This window comes from Phascolarctos cinereus, unplaced genomic scaffold (genome assembly GCF_003287225.1).
Source record: "Phascolarctos cinereus isolate Bilbo 61053 unplaced genomic scaffold, phaCin_HiC Scaffold_1;HRSCAF=81, whole genome shotgun sequence".
Taxonomy (NCBI): domain Eukaryota; kingdom Metazoa; phylum Chordata; class Mammalia; order Diprotodontia; family Phascolarctidae; genus Phascolarctos; species Phascolarctos cinereus.
The window spans coordinates 127,765,251-127,788,028 of record NW_027555514.1 but is presented as its reverse complement, the minus strand read 5'-3'; the positions used below and the strand labels follow the sequence as shown (position 1 = coordinate 127,788,028).

Here is a 22,778-nt window from a genome sequence, read left to right as displayed (position 1 = left end):
AAGACAGATGAAAATAGACTAGATGAAAACTAGATGAAAATGGACAATTTTTATTACAGTTATTATTGGTGATACTAATAGCTCCCATGTACCTAGTATCTTGTGGTTCATCTAGCACTTCACATATTTTATCTCCGTTTTTGCAAAAATGCTATGAAATAGGCAGTTAAAGTACAATTGTCTCCATTTCATGGCATTGGGCATACCTAATAAATAAAAGAGGCTAGTTTTGAACCCAGTTCTTTGGATGCCCAATCCAATAAAGCCATGTGTTGAAAAATTTCTTTTTGGATTTCCTTTATATAGGACATATATGTGTAATTTTTCCCTTCTCTCAATCTGTTTTTGAGTCTATATAGATTCTGTCTTTATAGGACTGAGTCTACATATGTGAAGTCTTCCCATTGGTTCTCAAGCCAGAACTTAGCTAGGTTCAAATTAATGCAAATAATGAATCTTATGAATTAGTCACATTATCTGGATTTGTACTACATGTTAGAATCAGGCTGGAACCAACTGCCATGTTTTATATAATTATAACTTCAAATAGTGAGAATACGTGGGACAACCTCAGGGAATTCATTATTTGTACTAATCAAGACTTATCTGTATGCCTATAGTTCTGGCTTAAAAACCAATGGAGAGGGCAGTTAGGTGGTGAAGTGGATAGAGCACTTGCCTTGGATTCAGGAGGACTTGAGTTCAAATCCGGCCTCAGACACATAATACTAACTAGCTGTGTGAGCCTAGGCAAGTCACTTAACCTCTTTGCCTAGCCAAAGAAAAAAAACAATGGAGAGGCTTAAACCCATGACCTCACCCCCCCCCCAAAATGTTCCTTTTCCTTTTATACCTACACAGCATAATCACTTCAAAGCTTCCCAGGAGAGTAGAGTAAGAGAATAGTGGAAGTTGTATATCTTCCAGAGTCACTAGGTGACTGAGTAGCAACCTCAAGGTGCATGAGCCCAGGTGACCTTGTAAGTTCCGAAAAGTCATGAGGTCCTGGTAGGCCATTAAAGCTGTGCCTGTAATGTCTACTGAAGTGGTCAGTTGTGGTGACAGCAGCAGCAAGAGTGGGCTAAAACAAAAGGAAGAGCTGGCATTTGAGAAAGTGGGGCTGCTGGAAAAGATCTGTCTTGGAGATCTGTGTGTATGTGTGTGTGTGTGTGTGTGTGTATATGTGTGTGTATATATATATATATAATATATATGTGTGTGCATATACATACTATATATACATATATAAATATTTATACATACACTACACACACACACACACACACACACACACAGTGCTTGATTGAACCTGTTCGTGAAAAATGTGAAATAGTTAATTAGAAGAACTGTCAAACTGAATTATGTACCCAGACTTGCTCTCTGCCCCCTGGCAGGTACAAGTTACAAGCTGGCTACAAGTTGAGTTTCCAAATCCTATTGAAGTTATTCTTTTAATGCACACTGTGATTCCCTTACACTCATCACTGTTTTCTGTGTGGGAAGACAGCAACTTGTTCTATTATCTGATGCATGGGAAGGCATTTTTACTTTCCTTCTTTTGGGAAACCCGAGATTACAGCTAAAAGCAACATTACTGTAAATAGCAATTTTCCCTGTGAAGCAGAGGTAGGGTGAGGAGCCAGTGGATGTTCTAATAGCTTCCAATTCCATAGCTTTCTTCGGCTGTTTGAAAGTCAGGCTTCTACCAGAATTGGATGGTGGGAAAAGGATGATGGCAGGGAAAGGACAAAAATTTGTGCATGTTTAGAGTATTTGTGTCTTTAGCCAAGGGCGATCTAGCTAGCCATTGTACTTGATATAGGGAATTTGGCATAATTTTAGGACTCTTCACATTTGCAGGGTGACTAGGGAACACAGTGAATTGAGTGCAGGACTAGGAGTCAGGAAGACCTTAGCTCAAGTCCAACCTCAGATACATCCTAGCTGTGTGACCCTGGACAAGTAGCTTAACTTCTGTTTGCCTCAGTTTCCTCATCTGTAAAATGCGGATAATAATAGCATCTACCTCCTAGGGTTGTTGTGAAGCTCAAATGAGATAATATTTGTAAAGTGCTTAGCAGAGGGCCCAACATATGGTAAGCACTATATAAATGTTAGCTATTTTTATTATTATCATTATCATTATCATTATTGGAGGGATTCTCCCCAGAGGACTCTTAGAAAGTGTTCGGGGGCTTCCCATATGGAGAGTCTAGCATGGACTCAACTAGCTAGATTTGTCCTAGGGCCTCTAGATTTCTTTCAACTCTTTTGTGTATTTCTTTCCTTTGGCACTGACCTTGAGAAAATTGTAAGAACCTAGAGGTAATAGAAGCAAGAGCTTATACCAGAGTGATTATGATTACAGCAGAAAGAATGAGCTGGGGCCAAGGGAATCGTTTTCATGGGGAGGGGAGGAGAGACAGAAAAAGAGAGATGGAGAGAGACTGAAAATTAGAAAGAAAATTCCACTTAGTATTAAATTGTCTTATATCTTGTGAAGATGAAATGTTCTGAGGTAATTACCAACACTGCAAAATCTGAATATAAGCTTACTATTGTATTTGTGATAAATTACTGGATTCCAGTCAAATCATTGTGTGATTATCACTTAGCATTTTCTTTTTTGTTTGAGAATAAAGCTGCCCATTCCAGGTCTGATTCTTTTTTAAACTATTTCCCTTTTTCCATACCCTAAAGTCAAATATAGAATTATCCCTGGAGTTGGGGAAGGGGCCTGTTATGTTGGAGAGCTTAGTTCCTCTATTAAGAATTCAAGTTCGCCTGGTGTGGAAACTTTGACAAACCACAATGGAAGTGAAAGTCTTGGATTGGCCCAGATTGTTGTTTCTGAGGGCCTCAGCTAAGCAATGCCTCACTAGCTACTATGCTGGATATTATCCTGAGTGGGTACAGAGAGTATCACTGAATAATCATAGAACTGAAAGAGTTTTAGATAAATAAATTTGAAGTCTAATCCAAATTTCAATTGACTGATGGGGCTTCTATGGAGCTAAGAGAAGTTAAGTAAGTTCATTTTATCCTAGGCAGAATATTACCCTGTTTGGGGAAGCCACTTTTAAACTCAGAACCACTGTCCATATTTCTCATGGAGTCAATTTCTGGTTCCTATTCCCCTCTCTCAGGATAGAGTAGGGTTTGTAGTTCTGGGGATGTTTAAGAATATAAGGCCCTTGCCTTGATGTTGTAAAACTCCTACCCCATGCTTTATTAAAAAATTTTATTTTATTTATTTATTTTATTTAAAATATTTATTTTTAATTTTCAGCATTCACTTCCATGAGATTTTGAGTTCCAAATTTTCTCCTCCTCTGTCCCCTTCCCCTACCCCAAGATAGCATGCAATCTGGTATTGGCTCTACATATACTTCACATTAGTCATGTTATAAAGAAGAATTAGAACTAATGGGAGGAACCACGAAAAAAAAGAAACAAGATTAAAAAAAGAAGAGAGCAAATAGTATGCTTTGATCTGCATTTAGATTCATAGCTCTTTTTCTGGATGTGGATAGCATTTTCCATCATGAATCTTTTGGAGTTGCCTTAGATCCTTGCATTGCTGAGAAGAGGTAAGTCTATCAAAGTTAGTTATCATACGATGTTGCTGTTACTATGTACAATATTCTGGTTCTACTCATTTCACTTAGCATCAGTTCATGTAAGTCTTCCCAGGATTTTTTGAAGTCCTCTTGCTCATCATTTCTTATGGAACAACAGTATTCCATTCCATTCATATACCACATCTTGTTCAGCCATTTCCCCAATTGATGGGCATCCCCTCAATTTCCAATTCTTGGCCACCACAAAACAAGCTGCTCTAAATAATTTTGTACATGTGCATCCTCTTCCCATTTTTATATTCCCTTTGGGATACAGCCCTAGAAGTGATATTGCTGGTTCAAAGTGTATGCACAGTTTTATAGCCCTTTGGGCATAGTTCCAAACTGTTCTCAAGAATGGTTGGATCAGTTCACAGCTCCAGCAACAATGCATTACTGTTCCAATTCCTGTATTGTCATGTTAGCCAATCAGATAGTTGTGATATGATACCTCAGAGTTGTTTTGATTTGTGTTTCACTAATCCATAGTGATTTAGAACATTTTTATATGACTATAGATAGCTTTAATTTCTTCCATCTGCAAACTTCCTCTTCATGTCCGTTGACCATTTATCAATTGGGGAATAACTTGTATTCTTATAAATTTGACTCAGTTTTCTATGTATTTTAGAAATGAGGCTTTATCAGAGACATTGGTTATAAAAATTCTTTCCTAGCTTTCTGCCTCCCTTCTAATCTTGGTTGCATTAGCTTTGTTTGTGTAAAACCTTTTCAATTTAATATAATCAAAATCATCCATTTTGCATTTCATCATGTTCTCTTTCTCTTGTTTGGTCATAAATTCTTGTGTTCTCCATAAACTATTCCTTGCTCTCCTAGTTTGCTTATAGTATGAGCCTTTATATCTAAAGCACGTACCCATTTTGACTTTATCTTGGAGTAGAGTGTAAGATGTTGGTCTATGCCTAGTTTCTGGCATACAATTTTCTAGTTTTCCCAGTAGTTTTTGTTAAATAATGAGTTCTTATCCCAGAAGCTGGAGTCTTTGGATTTGTCAAACAGTAGATTACTATAGTCCTTGACTATTGTGTCTTGCATGCCTAACCTGATCCACCAATCTATTTCTTAACCAGTACCAAGTAGTTTTGATGATTGATGCTTCATAATACAATTTAAGATCTGGTACAGTTAGGCTGCCTTCCCTTACATTTCTTTTTATTAATTCCCTTGATATTCTGGAGCTTTTGTTCTTCCAGATGAATTTTGTTATTATTTTTCTAGCTGTATAAAATAATTTTTGGTAGTTTGATTGGTATGGCACTGAAGAAGTAAATTAATTTAGGTAGAGTTGTCATTTTTATTATATTAGCTTGTCCCACCCAGGAGCAACTGATATTTTTCCAAGTATTTAGACTGTAAAAAGTGTTTTGTAATTGTCTAAATATAGTTCCTGGGTTTGTTTTGGCAGATATATTCCCAAATGTTTTATAATGTCTACAGTAACTTTAAAAGCAATTTTCATTCTGTCTCTTGCTGTTGGAATTTGTTAGTAATATGTAGAAATGATGATGATTTCCATGGGTTTATTTTGTATCCTGCAACTCGGCTAAAGTTATTTATTATTTCAAGTAATTTTTACTTGATTCTCTAAGTATGCCATCATATCATATGCAAAGGGTGATAGCTTTGTTTCTTCTTTGCTTATTTTAATTCCTTCAATTTCTTTTTCTTCTTATTGCTAAAGCTAACATTTCTAGTTCAATATTGAATAACAGTGGTGCTAGTGGGCATACTTGTTTCACCTCCAATCTTACTGGAAGTGCTTCTAGCTTCTCCCCCTTACAGATAATGCTTGCTGATGGTTTTAGATAGATGCTACCTATGATTTTAAGGAAGCCACAATTTTTTCCTATGCTCTCTAGTGTTTTTAGTAGGAATGGGTGTTATATTTTGTCAAATGCTTTTTCTGCATCTATTGAGATAATCATGTGATTTCTGTTAGTTTTGCTGTTGATATGGTCAGTTATGCTGATAGTTTTCAGAATATTGAACCAGCTCTGCATCCCTAGTATAAATCCTACCTCATCATAGTGTATTATCCTCGAGATTAATTGCTATAATCTCTTTGCTAACATTTTATTTAAAATGTTTGCATCTATATTCATTAGGGAAATTGGTCTATAATTTTCCTTCTCTCTCTTGACTCTTCCTAGTTTAGGTATAAGCACCATTTTTGTATCATAGAAAGAATTTGGTAGGACTCCTTCTTTGCCTATTTTCCCAAATAATTTATGTAGTATTAGAATTAATTGTTCTTTAAATGTTTGGTAGAATTCACTTGTAAGTCTATCTGGCCCTGGAGATTTTTTTCGTGGGGAGTTCGTTGATGGCTTGTTCAGTTTCTTTTTCTGAAATAAGGTTATTTAAGTATTTTGTTTCCTCATCCATTAATCTGGGCAATTTATATTTTTGTAAATATTCATCCACTTCACTAAGATTGTTAAATTTATTGGCATACAGTTGGGCAAAATGGTTCCTAATTATTGTTTTAATTTCCTCTTCAATGGTGATAAATTCATCCTTTTCATTTTTGATACTGGCAATTTGGTTTTCTCCTTTCTTTTTTTTTAATTTATTAACCAAAGGTTTATTAAATTTCTTTTCATAAAACCAGCTCTTAGTTTTATTTATTAGTTCAATAGTTTTCTTACTTTGAATTTTATTTACCTCTCCTTTGATTTTCAGAATTTCTAATTTGGTATGTAATTGGGGATTTTTCATTTTTTTTCCTAGCTTTTTTAGTTACATGCCCAATTCATTGATCTCCCCTTTCTGTATTTTATTCATGTAAGCATTGAGAGATATAAAACTTCCCTTAAGAATTGTTCTCACTGCGTCCCATAAGTTTTGGTATGTTGGTTCATTATTGTAATTCTCTTGGATGAAATTATTGATTGTTTCTATGGTTTGTTGTTTGACCCATTCCTTTTTTTTTTTTGGACTAGATTAATTCGTTTCCAATTATTTTAGTCTATCTGCCTGTGGCCCTTTATTACATATAATTTTTATTGCATTGTGATCTGAAAAGGATGCATTTAATATTTCTGCCTTTCTGCATTGGATTGTGTGGTTTTTATGCCCTAGTACATGGTCAATTTTTGTGTATGTACCATGTACCACCAAGGAACACATATATTCCTTTCTATCCCCATTCAGTTTTTTAGAGGTCTACCATACCTAACTTTTCTAAAATTCTATTCACCTCTTTACCTTATTTCTTATTTATTTTGTGGTTAGATTTATCTAGTTCAGAGGAGGGGAAGTTGAGGTCCCCTTCTAGTATAGTTTTGCTATCTATTTCTTCCAGTAACTCCCTGAACTTCTCCTTAAGAATTTGGATGCTATACCTCTTGGTGCATATATGTTTAGTAATGATATTACTTCATTGTCTATGGTGCCTTTTAGCAGGATGTAGTTTCCTTCTTTATCTTTTTTGATAAGATCTATTTTTGCTTTTTCTGAGATCAGGATTGCTACCCCTACTTTTTTTTTTACTTCACCTGAAGCATAATATATTCTACTCCAGCCTCTTACCTTTACCCTGTGTATATTCCTCTCCTTCAAATGTGTTTCTTGTAAATGGCGTATTGTAGGATTATGATTTTTAATCCATTCTGCTATATGCTTCCATTTTATGGGAGAGTCCATCCCATTCACATTCACAGTTATGATTACTATCTGTGTCTTTGTCTCCATCCTATTCTCCCCCCATTTATGCTTTTCTCTCTCCTTTCTCCCTTTCCCACCTGACTAGTGTTTTGCTTTTGACCATCACCTCCCTCTGTCTGCCCTCCCTTCTATCAGCCCCCTCCTTTTGTTTCCTCTTTACCCTTACTAATTCTGCCCTCCTTTCTATGCACCTCCTCCCTTCTCTTTCCCCTCCTGATTCCTATAGGGTATGTTAGATTTCTATACCTGATACTTTTATTTCCTCTTTGAGCCCAATTTGATGAGAATAAGGTTCAAACAATGCTCATCTCCCTCCCTTCTTTCCTTCTACTGTAATAGTTCTTTGTGCCTCTTCTTGTGATGCAATTTACCCTTTTCTGCCTCCTCCTTTCCTCTTCTCCTAATAAAATCCCTTTCCACCACTTGGATTTTTTATCATCACGTCAAAGTCAACTTATACCCATGCCATCTATGTGTGCCCCTTGTAAATGTCATAATAAAGATACAGTTCTCAAGAGTTACAAGTATCATTTTTCCTTATAGGGATGTAAACAGTTTGCCCTTATTGAATAACATATTATTTTCTTTCCTATTTACTTTTTTATGCCCCTCTTGAGCCTTGTACTTGAAGATCAAATTTTCTGTTGAGCTCTGGTCTTTTCATCAGGAAGGTTTGCAAGTCCCCTATTTCATTGAATGTCCATCCCCTCCCCTGAAAGATTATGCTTAATTTCACTGGGTAGTTGATCCTTGATTTTGTCCAAGCTCCTTTGCCTTATGGAATATCACATTCCAGGCCCTCTGATCTTCTAATGTGGAAGCTGCAATGTACTATGTAATCCTGACTGTGGTTTCTTAATATTTAAATTATTTCTTTCTAGCTGCTTACAGTATTTTCTCTTTGACCTGATTTGGAATTTGGCTACAATATTCCTTGGTGTTTTCAATTTGGGATCTCTTTCAGGAGGTGATCGGTAGATTCTTTCAATGATTATTTTACCCTCTGGTTCTAGGACCTCAGAGCAGTTTTCCATGATGATTTCTTGAAAATTGCTATCCAGGCTCTTTTTTTCATCATGGCTTTCAGGTAGACCAATAGTTTTTAAATTATCTCTGCTAGATCTGTTTTCCAGGTCTGTTGTTTTTCCATCGAGGTATTTTTTTCTTCCTTCTATTTTTTTCATTTTTTTAAATTTTGTTTGACCGATTCTTGTTGTCTCACAGAGTCATTAGCTTCTACTTGCTCAGTTCTAATTTTTAACAAATTGTTTTCTTCAATTAGATTTTATCCTTTTCCTTTTGGCTCATTTTACCTTTTAAGGAGTTTTTTTTTTCAGTATACTTTTTTTTTTTCCATTTGGCCAATTGTGTTTTTTTATTTTATTTTATTTTTCTTTTCTTTTCTTTCTTTCTTTTTTTATTGGCTAGGCAATGGGGTTAAGTGACTTGCCCAAGGTCACACAGCTAGTAAGTGTTATATGTCTGAGGCCAGATTTGAACTCAGGTCCTCCTAACTCCAGGGCCAGTGTTCAGTGTTCGGTGTTCTAAACACTGCGTCACCTAGCTGCCTCCCAATTGTATTTTTTAAGGACTCATTTTCTACAGTCAGTTTTTGTCCTTCTTTTCCCAATCTATTGACTCTGTTATACATACCTCTCATTTCTTTTCCCAAATTTTCTTTTACCTCTTTTATTTGACTGTTAAAATCCATCTTGAGCTCTTCCAAGGAGGTTTTTTTGGGCTTGAGAACAGTTCATATTCCCCTTTGAGGTTTCAGATGGGGGTATATTGACAATGTTGTCCTTTTCTGAATTTGTGCTTTGATCTTCCCTGTCCCCATAGGGTCATTGTCTGTTTCTGCTTTTTGCTCATGGTGTTTGCCTATTTCCTGACTTTTTAAGTTGAGATCTTCTGGAGCATAAGAGGCACTGACCCTAGCTTCTCATGCTGGGGGCCAGGAACCTGGTCACTGGTTTAGTGTGCTGGGGTCTCAGGTGTTGACAGTTGGAGGCTGTTGGGGTCTCAAATTTACCTGGTGTTGAGCTGGGGTCAGCAACACTGAAGCTGTTGACGGCGGTGGAATGGGTGGAGGGGATCAGGCCCATGGAGGACACCAGATCACCCAGGCTGCTTTGAAGCACCGGAAGGTTTGGCTGCTGGAGAACGTCTGCCCACCTGGAATTATGCCTCCTGGCGTTGTGCTTCCTGGAGTTGTTCTGAAGGACTGGGAGGATGGAGGGTGCTGGAGAATGCCTGCCTCCTGCCACATGTGGTGGTTTTCCAAGCTGGAGTCTACTGGTTCCCCTACGTGTGGCAAGGACTTGGGGTAGAGGGAAGGTGGTCTTGGTGTTGGTGCTTGCCTGCTCCACCCTGGGGTTCAGGAACTTCCCCCGGTTTGCTAAGGTGGGGCTTGCTTCTGGCTTGCTGGGGTGCCACCCATCCTGTACTTCTCCTCTTCCACCAGAGCAAGAGGGACCTTTCCTGTTGGCCCCCAAGCTTCCTGGGCTATAAGACTGCTGCACCCCATCTTTCTGCTGCCTCAGCTATTCCAGGGTTTTTCCTAGGATGATATTTTCTGGGTTTTTAGAGGTCAGTAAGGGAGGTTGGGAGCAACGTACTTCTTACTCCACCATCTTGGCTCCCAGAAGTCAATTGGAAATGAAATCTTTATCAAAGAAACTTCTTTTGAGATTTTTTTTTTCTGGGTTACCTGCTTTCCTTCAAATTTTAGCCACATAGGGTTTTATTTATGTAAAACTTTTTAGTCTTATGTAGTTAAAATTGTCTTTAAGTTACTTGAGTAAAATTTCCCACATACTTAGGAGGCTAGTGCAAAGCCCATTCTGTGTAGGGCACCTTATGTTTAGTATTATAGCAACTTACTTGAAGATTTTCATTCTGCTCTTGGATCTGGTCTGTATAGAGCAGTGGTCTCCAAAGTGAGGACCAATAATTATGTGTTAGTATGATCGTATTTATGTAGGGGAAGGGGATAAATATTTTTATAGCGCCTAGCACCTATATCTGCAAGGCACTGTGCTAAATGCTTATTATAAATATTGCTTTGTTCAATAAATAAGAAAATACCTTTCAAGATTTATTACCTATAATTCCTCTTCACACACATTTTGGCCTAGCCAAACTGGCCTTCTTGAGGAGGGTACTGGCAAGTGGACAAAGATTAGGAAAAGCTTCATGTAAGATAGTGCTTGAGCTAAGCCTTGGATGAATTAAAGGATAGAAAGAAAGGGAGGTGAGAAGGGAATGCATTCCATGAAAGGTAGATTGAGAGAATAAACATGTAGAGGACAGACATCAGATTTTCAGATGGCATGAAGTTAATTAAATAAACATGACAATTAGAATCCAAAAGATGCTGGCAGGCTGGGCTGAGGTGAGTTAGATAAAATTAAAGAGCAGTAAATGTAAAGTCCTGCCTTATCATTCAAAATATCAATCTCACAAGTACAAGGTATTAGGAAATATTGCTAGCTTGTAGTTATTGTGGAAAATACCTGGAATTGTAGTAGATTCTAAATTCAATTTCAGTCAGCAATGTCAGAGAAAACAGAAAGGTTAATATGATCTCTGACTTCATTAGTAGAAGCATCATGGCCACAAGAAGGGAAGTGATATACATAGATATATGTTCAGTCATTTTTCAGTTATGTCTGGTTCTTCGTGACCCCATTTGGGGTTTTCTTGGCAAAGATAATAGAGTAGTTTGTCATTTCCTTCTCCAGCTCTTTTTACAGATGAGGAAACTGAGGCAAACAGGGTTAAGTGATTTGCCCAGGGTCATATAGCTAGTAAGTATCTGAGCCTGGATTTGAACTCAGGTCCTCCTGACTCCAAGATCAACACTCTGTCCACTATGTCACGTAGCTTTCCCATACATAGATAAATATATATATATATATATGTATACAACTACATATATGAATATATAGTTATATAACTACATATATAAAATTATATAAATATACTATAAAATATATATAAATATACTATAAAATATATATAAAGCATTAGTGCTTTATATAAAATATATAAAAATTGTTATATATAACTACATAGTTATATGCGTATATAGTATATATGAAACTATACATACATGTAAAATAATATGACTTTTATGTACATATAGTTTTATATATAACTAATTAAAATATAGTTATATATAATATATAATATATATATATTAAAATATAGTTATATATAAGCTATACATATATAACTATGTAAGTATATAACATACTAATATACATATATGTTATGTTTCAGATATGTAGTTATATGTACGTAACTATATAGTTATATACATATAAGTATATGTGAACTATGTTATATGATATGATTTCTGATTTCATTAATAGAAGTCATATATGTGTGTGTATATATGTATATGTGGATATATGTATATGTGTGTATATGTGTGTGTGTGTGGCCATGGTGCTTTACATGATACCTTTATGAAGTCACTGATCATATCTTGTTGCTCTGACATGCTCATATATATACACACATGTATATACATATAAACATATATATATGATATATATAACCTTTATAATTTTATATGTAATTATGTAGCTTTATAGATGTGATTATATATAACTGCAGTACATGTATATATGAATATCACTTCGTTCCTTGTGGTCATCACGATTCTATCAAGTCAAAGATCATATATTATACATTTCTCAGTGTGTGTGCACATATTTATATACATATGTAATATATTATATATGTTTGTGTATGTATAAACAAACACACATATATCAGACATCTAAAGTACTGTGTCCAATTCTGGTCTTTAGAAAGACCATTGCCAACCTACAGTACATCTAGATCAAGGCTACCCCAAACAATGAGAGAACCAGAAATCACAGAGGACAGGACCATCATTGAGAATAAACAAGAAAGAGGAATTTTACCATCAAGTTTTGCCTGGGTCAGAGTTTGCAGTGAAAGTGCCTGCCTTCTGCCAGACTTGGTCTCTGTTTGCCACATTTCCCCTATGACTCTGGTTCTAGTAGAAGGTGCGACACTCCCTACCCCCATCCCACACCATCCTAACTAGTTCCGGCTTCGGGGTGAGGTTCCAGACGCGGCCGATCTGAATTCTAAGGCACTCAGCCGGCGGTTACCTTCCCAGAGATGCGATGCCCTCAACCTCTGGGTTGCCAGGGTTACAGACGACGTTATGCTTTATCCAGCTCTATATCGGAAAGCTTTTTTGTAGTCTGGAGAGAGGAATAGGGTCGAGACTGATACAGAGGGACCTTTTGGTGCCATCATGATGAAGTTTTTTGGGTCCATAAAAAAGAAAGTACAGTTGTCCTCTTCGCCTTCTTTCGACCAAAGTGAGAGCAGCAGCAGCATCAAGGGTGCAGAGAGTAGCAGCTCCATCCTCACTCCCCCAAACGCCCAAGGGTATTGCATCCGGTGTAAGGACCTGGGCAAACTTCACAAAGCTGCGTCTGCTGGGGACCTGGAGAAGGTGCAGCATCATCTGCAGTACAAGAAACACGACCTGGACAAGCGGGATAAAGAACATAGGTGATACACAGGAACCGAAGGCTTGGTTAGAGTGCTGGTGTTGTGAGGGTTGGGGGGAGGGTAGAGGAGGGAAAGGGGAAGAGACCAGCATTGCTCACATCACTTTTCCTGGTAAGGGGGCACAGAGAATACTTATCTATAATTCTGAACATCTCTCCTTGGTATCCTATTCTGTATGGTGTCCAAGTGAGGGAGTTCAAATAAAATCAAATGAAATAAAAGATTAAAATAACAAGATAATAATGTGTGAAGTGCTTTGCAAATATTAAAGCACTCTGTAAGTGCTAAGAGAAGCAGTGTGGTTTAGTGGGGAGCCAGTTGGCCCTGAAATATTGAAGACCTAGGTTCAATGTCCTAGATCTCTTACGTGCTAACTATGTGGTCCCAACCTTTCAGTGCTCTGAGAGACAACTCTTGGAAGATTGTAAATTGCAGAGAAAATGCTAACCTGCATTATTTGAGGGAGTCCCCTTACTTGGAAGTTCCAATATAGCAATGAAATCAAAGGTCTAAATCTTGTCCCTATTAGCTATTGTGTTGGGCTGCTTCTCACCTAAAGTCTCCCACCACCTGGGTCTAGGAAGCCCTGAAAAGCTAAATATTACTGAGCTTCTCCAGATGGATGCATCTTATTTGAAAGGTAGTGGAAGATGTGTCAGTGTGTATCCTTTATTTACTCGCTTAGATATTTGGGGATTAACCCAGCCTTTTAAAATTAGCAATCTGGGAAAAAGAGTAATTAACTATAGTTATCGTTATAGAAACTAAGCACTGTGAGAGAAACTATAAGCTACCATGTGAATAACCAAGTTTTGAGTTGTCAGAAAATATTCAGAGCTTTTCCTGAAAATAGAGAAAAGTTACAGTCTTTAACATGTGCAAACTTTTTTTTTTTTTTACTGGGTATTAGAAAAAAAGATCTGGGTATTAAGTCTTCTTTTGACTGCATAACTATTAATGAAAAAAATAAAATTATACTGTGCAAAAATCCAATTCCAAAATAATTTCAACAGACAGCTGCAAGTAATGAGAGCAAAAGATATGGAGATCAACGACCAAGGGTGGAGGCATACCTCCACCACAATCTTTGTGTCTCTCCCTGGGTAAGTCTCAGAACCTCAATCTCCTCATCTTAGTAATTGTGCTCACATTATTTACTAGCTTGGGGACTGACACCTTATAGGGTTGATATGAGGATAACTCATTGTAAAACTCAAAACACTGCATAAATGTGAGCTATTATGATCAAATAAAATAATCTATACAAAGTACATAGATTTTAGGGGGATGTTTTTATGGAATATTTTTATGGATAAGGGCAATCGTATTTAGTGAAGAAAAGTTTTCTACCATCTTTATCAATAGAGATTTGGTCAGTGGTCAAATAAATTATCTCCACTTGTTATGACAAAAACAATTTAATATTTCTAAAACAGGTCTGACCATGTCATTTCACTGCTTAAGTGACAGGGAGTGTCCCTGAGACACGTGCAGCCCTCCATCTGGCTCCCACATACCTCTCTGGACTTACCTATATTATTTCCCTTTTTGCACTCTCTATTTCAACCAAACTTACCTTTTAGCTCTTCCCTTCCCCACCTCTACTGAAGCTTGTTAGAATCTTAAGCTTCCTTAAAGACTCAGCTCAGGTGCTGCTTCCTTTAAGACGTACTTCCATGATCCTGCTTCCCACTCCCAACGTAGTTATTACACTCTCTCTTTCCTTGAATTAGCCTTGTATTTAATTTCTGGTGTACGTGCGTGCATTTTCGTAGTAGAAAGTAAGCTTCTTGAGAGCTAAGGATGTATTATTTAAGGGGGTGATTTGTGAAAATATACACAAGGAAGCAGTGATAACTAAATAAGGGCCCCAAAATGATTAATCAAGAGTAGATTAACAACAAGGCAGTCAAAATAGCTAATGTGATCTTAGGCTTGGCCTTTTATACATCAGCTTCATGCTCAAGATTAGAACAAAATGAAAAAAAAATTGCAGCCTACCTAGCTAACAAAAAGTGAATGAATGAATTTTCAAAAGCATTTATTAAATGCTTACTAGATATCTGACACTATGCTAAGAGTTAGGAATATATATTTTATTGTTTTATTTTTTTTTAATTGAACTTTCATTTTACTGGTGCGGATTGTGCAAGAAAGACAGGCTTCACTCTTCAGGAGCTTCCATTCTAATGAGGAAGACAACACATAGAGGGAAGCTAGAATTTGAAGTGAGGAAGTAGTAAGTTATCCAAGGATACATATGTTTGAAGCTGGGGTGGTATGGTTGCCTGGATCCAGGCGAGTAAAGGTGAACATTACTTATAGACCAAGTTCCCAGGGTTGGACTCTGAGATCCAGTGTGATGAAGAAGAGGGTAGGAGTTCAGGTATCAAGAAGCAGAGAGGGGAGAAATTTTAAAAAATGTTTATTTAATAGTAGCATAGAAAATATATTCAGCAGGAATATAGTCCTCGTTCAGGTAGATTCAGCTCTCCTCATCTCCATTTGGAAACATGTCTGGCTGGAAGGGTGTTTTGATTCCCAGATCAATAGGGCAATATCTTAAGTGTGATGGGCACTTTCTTGTTATGAACTGGGCTTTGTAAACCTTAAAACAGTAAAGCAAAATCAACTGCTCAAGCCCTGCTTCCTTGGACCCATCAAATCTTTGGGATGGCTGTATCGACTTTTAGTGGGAGGGGAAAAATTAAATTAGCTCAACCAACATGTCAGGGACACTACTATATGTATACTTTTCCTACCATAAGCAAAAGTTAAAATATATATATATATATATATTATATATATATATAGTATACTTTTTCAACGTTTCAAATTACTTGGGTTGAATTTTTCTTAAAGCCAGAGCAGGTCAGAATTTTATTTCAATTGTATATAGGTATTTATAATGATAAGCACTGAGAGCAAATGTAAATTTTACAAATGGCAATAAATTGCTCTATAGTAAATATTTTGAAATTCTTACAAAGCATGGACAGACATATTATACTAAAATACTCATTGCATTTATATGATTTTATTATTTTGTGTATAGTTCTAAATGATGAGAGTACAATCTGTTCTGTAACTTTGTAGTCTGTTATTTTATTATAGGACACCTTTGCACCTGGCTTGTGCTAATGGATATCCAGATGTTGTGTCCCTCTTAGTGGCGAGAAAATGCAAATTAAATATCCGAGACAGTGAAAATAGATCTCCTTTGATTAAGGTGTGTATGAATTATGTTTAACTATGAACTGTATCCAATTTAGGTATCATTCAAACTTAAATCTTTAGCATATAGAGTCAAGTTGCAGAACTCATAATCTCTTCATGTTGTATTGACAGGCAGTACAATGTCAGCAGGAAAAATGTGCAACTATTCTTCTAGATAATAAAGCAGAAACCAATCTTATGGATATCAACAAAAACACTGCCCTTCACTATGCTGCTTGTGGGCATAATGTGTCATTAGTGAATAAACTGATTGAACATAAAGCCGACATTGAAGCACAAAATAAGGTACCCTTTCATTAGGGAACAACAACAAAAAAACTTTCTTAATTTTTTTTTAAAATATTTACTTTGTAATCATAGTTATATAGATTTTAAGACAGATTGGACCTTAGAGGGCAACTAGTCCATCTCTCTCATATTACATATGGGAAAAAAAATACCTTATATTACATAGTGACCTTGCCTAAGGAACACAGGTAGTATGTAACAGCAAAATTGGAATCCAGATTCTCTGATTCCAAATCTTGGGTTTTTTCTTCTGTACTACCTAACTGTTCTGTTAAATGAGATGTGATAATATTCATTACAAACGGTTAACTTCTGTCAGTGATCTTTAGAAAGAGTTCATATATATTGAATTCATTCATTTAGAGAGGCTCATTTTATACTAATCCTCTAGAAACTTGATTGTGTTTTCAACCTGTTGTATTTAGGGACTGAGAATACCAAAAATGGAAGTCCTATGTGATATATAAGTAAATTATATTAACTTTTACTTATTTTTAAGGTTTTTGACTCCTTAAGTCCCTGCAGTTGTATCTAGAGCTTGAAGATTATCCCCAAGACCCAAGCCAAATCTAAAATTAATTATTAATGGATAGATTGTAAAAATCATAGAGGCAGCATTACCCACCTAGATGGTGACCTGAACTTCTAGCCAAGAAGAGATAGGTTTAAGTTTCCATGTGAAATACATACTGGCTGTGTGACTTTGGGCAATTTAACTTAATTTCCCAGTAATCTAGGTGCTTCTCCAAGACTTTAAGTTAAAGGAAAAAAAAATTATGTGTCAATCAAAAAAAAAAAGTGTTTCATAGCCAAACTATCTTTAAAAAAGTATTTGGTTGGTGGTTTTATATATACTAAGCGAAAATGATGGGGTTATAGGACCTGGACCCCAAAAAGCCCTAAGACCTTATCTCTGGAAGTAATCCAGCCCCTCCCTCACTGTGAGAAAATTTTACTTTGTTGCAGAACATGTGACCCTGTAACTCCTTTGTCAGAACAGACACAGGGAATACTGATCCAAGGGCTCTCTTTGGCTCCAGATCTCCGACCAACGCTTCTGGCAGCTAAACAAAAACTCATCTTTCCCGCAATGTCTGGTATCAACAAAGTTATCTCTGCAGGCTCCTGTATTTCCCCTCCACAGATTAGAAGTGTCTTCTCCCAAGGCACCAGGACCCCTGGCATATTCCTTTGGAGTCCCTAGGTTGCCTAATTAGCATCCTGGCCATTCCTTTTCTCTGTTCCTTTCCATATAAGTTCTAGCACCTCCTCATCAATTTGCAAGTTCCCCAAAGGAACTTTGCCTATTTTCTAGCATCGCAATAAAACTTTTCCACTTGACTGAAAGACAGCTCAGGTGTGTGAATTCATTCTAGGCAACCCCACTTTGTGCCCTGACATTCTTGTGATTCTTATCACCCCAACCTCATCACAAGTGACTTAAGTTTAAGGATGTGTAATCTCAACATACTTTCACGCAGACCCATGATTTCATACGCCATCAAAGGAAAGTACAACCCAGCACACTTAGTATGTGGCATTTATGTGTTTGTTGCTATCTGTGGCCAAACATTTTGTCATCTTATGCCTAACTTTTTGGTGAAGAGACTCTCTTTATTTAGGCTGATCTTTGAACAACAGACACATTTCATCTTTCCGGTGTGATAGCACTGTTATAGCTCATGCTGCTGTAGCAAAGCCAGAATTGTAACTAAGGTGGAACAGTGAGGGCTTTTCCACAGGGCATCAAAATTTAGAGGGCACTGACGATACATGTACTATTTCAGCAGGTAGAAACCAGGAATAGTTAATTAGTTAGTGAGAATAATTAAAGGGAACAATTAGTTTAAAAAATAGATGAAAGAAAGAAAGCTGTGAGATAGGACATGCATCTTCTTCTCATATCTCAGGCAACCTTCTATCCTGTCTAACCATACCTTGATCCCTTCCCCTAGCAACAGCCTCACTAGTAGATGCCTTGTTGGTATTCTAGTCACTTAGGAGGTGTCTCTGAGTCTTCTCATACATTCTGAGCTTTAGAATATCTCTACTGTCCCTTCTCTATTCAACTAAATGTGTCTTATGGTCAGGATACAAGGACCTGGCACCCCTCCCTGAGACTACAGAACATTTCACAGAGTGTGAACATCAGAAAGCTATGCTCAGCTGAATAATTGCATTATACTGAATAAACATCCCTTCTCTATTCTGGATATCCTTTCTCTGCCATGGCTAAGTAAACTGTTAGCTGGATTATGAGTGTCTTATTTCAATCCAGTTTCAGACCTACATTAGCAAGGGAGCATCTGTCATCAGGCCCAGTTTATTAAATGGCATTTGATTCAAACTTTTGTGGAGGCATTATGGCAATTATGACATTTTGTGTTAAGTGTTTTAAAATGTTTTTGCAGAATGGGCACACACCACTTCTACTTGCTGTTACTGAAAATAACCCAGAAATGGTGGCCACTCTCTTGAAGAAAGGAGCAGATGTGAATGCTTCAGATAAGTTACAGAGGTAATTTTGTTGAAGTTAAATGAAATAGCTGGGAGCCACTGGCACTTGAACTGTGATTTTTTTTGCTTCTTCTTCCATATTGTGAATAATTCTCTTTGGGCAACACAGCGCCAACGCATATTTATTTCTTAATCCTGCTTCCTTTGCTCATGTGCTGCAGCCCCTCATTCTCTCCAAGTAAGCAGAGAGAAAAAGGAAAGAAAAGACTAGGAAGAGCAAGAGATAGGGGAACAAGTTCTGTTTTTCTCTATATAAAATTGTAGAAAATCCCTAAAGAAGTTATCTTTCTTATTCCAGAACGGCCCTTATGCTTGCTGTTGGTGGTGAACCGATTGGTATAGTCAGTCTTCTCCTACAACATGATGTTGACCTGTCTCGCCAAGATATTTATGGATTGACAGCTGAGGAATACGCTACTTGTAGTGGTTATTCAATGTTAGTGTGCTAATGCTTCAAAACCCTAATCATCTTTTATAGTCTATTATTTATAACCAATTATAATTTAATCTTTTATAATTTGTTATTATAATCCATAGATTTAAAGTAGATTTTATTTACTGTGTTCACTAAATCTTGTGTGAACATCAGATTTTTCTGGTAAACATATCTGATGTTGAAAATGCCATCAAATTAGTAGGAATTAAAGGCAATAAAACATAAAGATTAAGAATTCAGAGACAGAGCTTTTATATATTAGTCTGTATAATCAGTGTTGGCAAAGAAAGCTAAGTTAGAAATTTTAGGGGCAGGTGGATTAGCATCATTAACAGCCAATGATGTTGTGTTAGATGCTCTGTGGAACTGACTGAAGAAGACTTACATTCAGGTCTTGGATTATCATTTTGCCTTACATATTCCTGACAGTTGCTTGGGGCTTAAAAATCTTTAAGAATGAATGGTCTTGGATACAATGAATCTTTAAGATATTCATTTGCCAGAAAACCCATTTTGAGGAATTAATTAATTCCTTATAGAAGTAACTTCTAGCTACTTTCGACAGAGATGTTTATTATCACTATGATTGTAAATGTTAATTATATTGATGTAGTGCTCTCCCACCCCCCACAATTCACAAAGATAGGTAGCAATTTGCAATGATCAGTACTCATAGCAAGTCTGGCAGATACCATTTTTAGAGTAATTATTCCCCTAAAAAATAACTCCATTAATGAAATTAGATAAAGAATGACAATAGAGGACAGCATGGTATAATGGATAGAGAGCTGGGCTTGGAGTCAGGAATACATGGATTGAAGTCTTGCTTCTGATACATACTGGCTATGTAAAGCCTGGACAAGTTACTTAGTGCTCCAGGCAGTTCTCTTAAGTCTGTAAGTTGCAAAATGGATGCTGATCTCCTTGGTAATAATGAAACTAGCTAGCATTAATATAGCATCTACTATGTTCCAGGCAATGTGTTAAGATCTTATTTGATCCTTACAACAACCGTGGGAGATAGGTGCTATTGTTTTCCCCATTTTTGGTTGAGAAAACTGAAGTTAAGTGACTTACCCAGCATCATACAGCTAGTGTATGAGGCTGGATTTGAACTTAAGCCTTCCTGACTCCAGGCCCAACACTCTATTCACTGTGTCACCTAGCAGGCCCAACTTTCTTAAAGATCTACTGTCTACTTCTTGAAATCCTTTCCAGATCCCTTGGGATAGAATGATCTTTGAAACTCCACATATTACTTTGATTATACATTCCTTATATACTCATGATGTATTATAGTTATTTATCTTTGAGTCACATATGCTTACTGGACTGAATGTTTCATGAAAGCAGGGCTACACCTCTTTATTTTCTCTAGCCTGGCATATCATTCTGGACAAAGTAAGCAGTTTGTAAATGTTTGTGAAAATGGCATAATCAGGAATCTTCCATTTCTTCATCTTTCCTCTTCCCTTCTCTCTCCTTTCCCCTCTTACTTCTTTCCTCTTCCTTCTTCTCTCCCCTTCCCTTTCCATCCCTCTTCACCTCCCCATGAAGGTGGTAGGACTTTTGATATTTATAGGGCATTGGTGTCTCTGAGCTTTTAATCTGAGAATTAGACAGTATTAATCATTAATTAATTTGTATGAAGGTCAACATGTTCTTATAAATTTTCTTTGTTTTTGTGAATAGTCATCATGAACTAATTTCTCAATATAAAATTCAGAAGAACCTTAACAAACCCATTTTTCCTGAAACGAGGTATCCAGAGAGGATTTCTGCTATTAAGTTTTCTTAAGTGGTTCTACCACAATCAAAGGAGGTAAGATTAATATGGATGAAGCGGTTTAATTTTTTAGGAAATGAAATTAGGTTTTACATTAGCATATATTTTTTGAAATTACGTTCCCTCCTCTGTGTTTTGAAAGAAAGAGAAAGTTGGTCCTTTTTGCACCATCATTTTAAGGTAAAGTTCTTCATAATCATTCTCAATGAAATTTTCTGACATTTGAAAACAATGTAAAGAATGTATGTCAAATTACTTTCCTGTTTATTTAGTTTTTAAAAGTATAATAATTCCTTAGATGTATATGCTTCAGCATTTCAAATGACTCAGGACTTCATCAATGTGGGTACTTTTTTCATGCCCTAAGGAGATGGTTTTATGTGTTGTTTTTATGTGTCATCTCTCATTAGTCAGCCTCTGATTATAAGCCTTTCTAAATTGAATTGTTTGTCTTCTGACTATTGGGCCCATAGCTTGCTTGGGCATACTTGCCAGAGCAAGGTAACCTTCAAGTGCTGTAGAAGGATAAGAGTAGGAGTTTAATAGAATTGCCTTCCTATAAGTTGTTTAATTTTGAAATTTTCGAAGTGATTTTACAAATATCATTCATTTGCATGTTCATTCACCTAATATTTGCTGATGCTTATTATATTATTCTATTTAGTATTTGCCATTTCATTTGATATCTTATTTTCGTGGTTTGTCATAGCCAAAGAATTAGTACCCTCGTAGCCTAATACTTCCTTTCTTGGAAGGACTGAATATTTTAACGACAATATAAATGTAAATCCTAAATTTAAGGGATCTTCCTTCACATTCCCTGAGATTTTTTTTTAACCTAAGAGAATTTTCCAAATTTTTATGGCTAATTGACAAGAAAATAGGAAAGAAACATTAAGTTTTTTTAAAATAACTTTTCTTCACTCAAGAATATATCTGAGTTTACTAATCTTCTTTCTGAAGATTAAAATGCCCAAAAGCCTTCTCTGTTTTTGCATTAATAAGCTTCCATTCATAAATCATTAGAATGTTAAATTACCTCACTGAACTTTCATCATATAATACATACCCCAATGATGCCAAAAGCAGGGCAAAAAAAAGTTAAATGCCACTTTATTTTATCCTTAACCATCTATGTTTATGTGTATGTATAAATATATACATTCACAAACATGTTAATGGCTTGACAATGATTTTTTAATTTTAGTTGTGTATGTATATTTGTATTTCTGATATATTGAAATTTGCTTTCAAGAAAAGGCAACTTAGTGTTTAAATATTTATAAATAGTAACATAGAGATTAACATGAACAAAATCATGGATTAGATACCAATAAAACTGGAAATGATTTTTTCTCTGACATTTTAAATATTTCATGATGCAAAACTTGAGTTCCCAAGGGTTCTTTGTTAGAGATGAATACTTTTATTTATATTTCCACTAATATTTCATGTTGTATATTTGTTTTTAAAATGTCATGAATAACATGTGAATAATGTCTTAGGTTCAAGAAAACTGTCCTGAAGATAGCACAACTGTTGAAGAATAAAAATAACTTTCCTGTCCGATTTTCATTTTTTAAAAGCAAATTTTGGAGTATACATTCTAACCAAACTTGCTGTGACTAGGAAGGCAAGTATC

General features: G+C 36.2%; 1 protein-coding gene across 2 annotated transcripts; it reads left to right on the top strand.

Moving 5' to 3' along the window:
- Positions 1 to 12,062: 12,062 nt before the first annotated feature.
- ANKRD7 (ankyrin repeat domain 7) lies at positions 12,063 to 22,703 on the top strand. Of its 2 annotated transcripts, XM_020976032.2 has the most exons (8): positions 12,063 to 12,872; positions 13,886 to 13,975; positions 15,987 to 16,101; positions 16,221 to 16,394; positions 18,809 to 18,915; positions 19,213 to 19,350; positions 21,043 to 21,172; positions 22,642 to 22,703. In XM_020976032.2, exons 1-7 carry the CDS (start codon positions 12,610 to 12,612, stop codon positions 21,146 to 21,148), a joined length of 993 nt encoding a protein of 330 aa, XP_020831691.1. In that variant the 5' UTR covers positions 12,063 to 12,609; the 3' UTR covers positions 21,149 to 21,172; positions 22,642 to 22,703. The 2 variants fall into 2 exon arrangements, with proteins under 2 accessions (XP_020831691.1, XP_020831693.1); XM_020976034.2 differs by lacking the exon at positions 13,886 to 13,975 and having other exon boundaries at positions 12,066 to 12,872.
- The last annotated feature ends 75 nt before the right edge of the window (positions 22,704 to 22,778 follow it).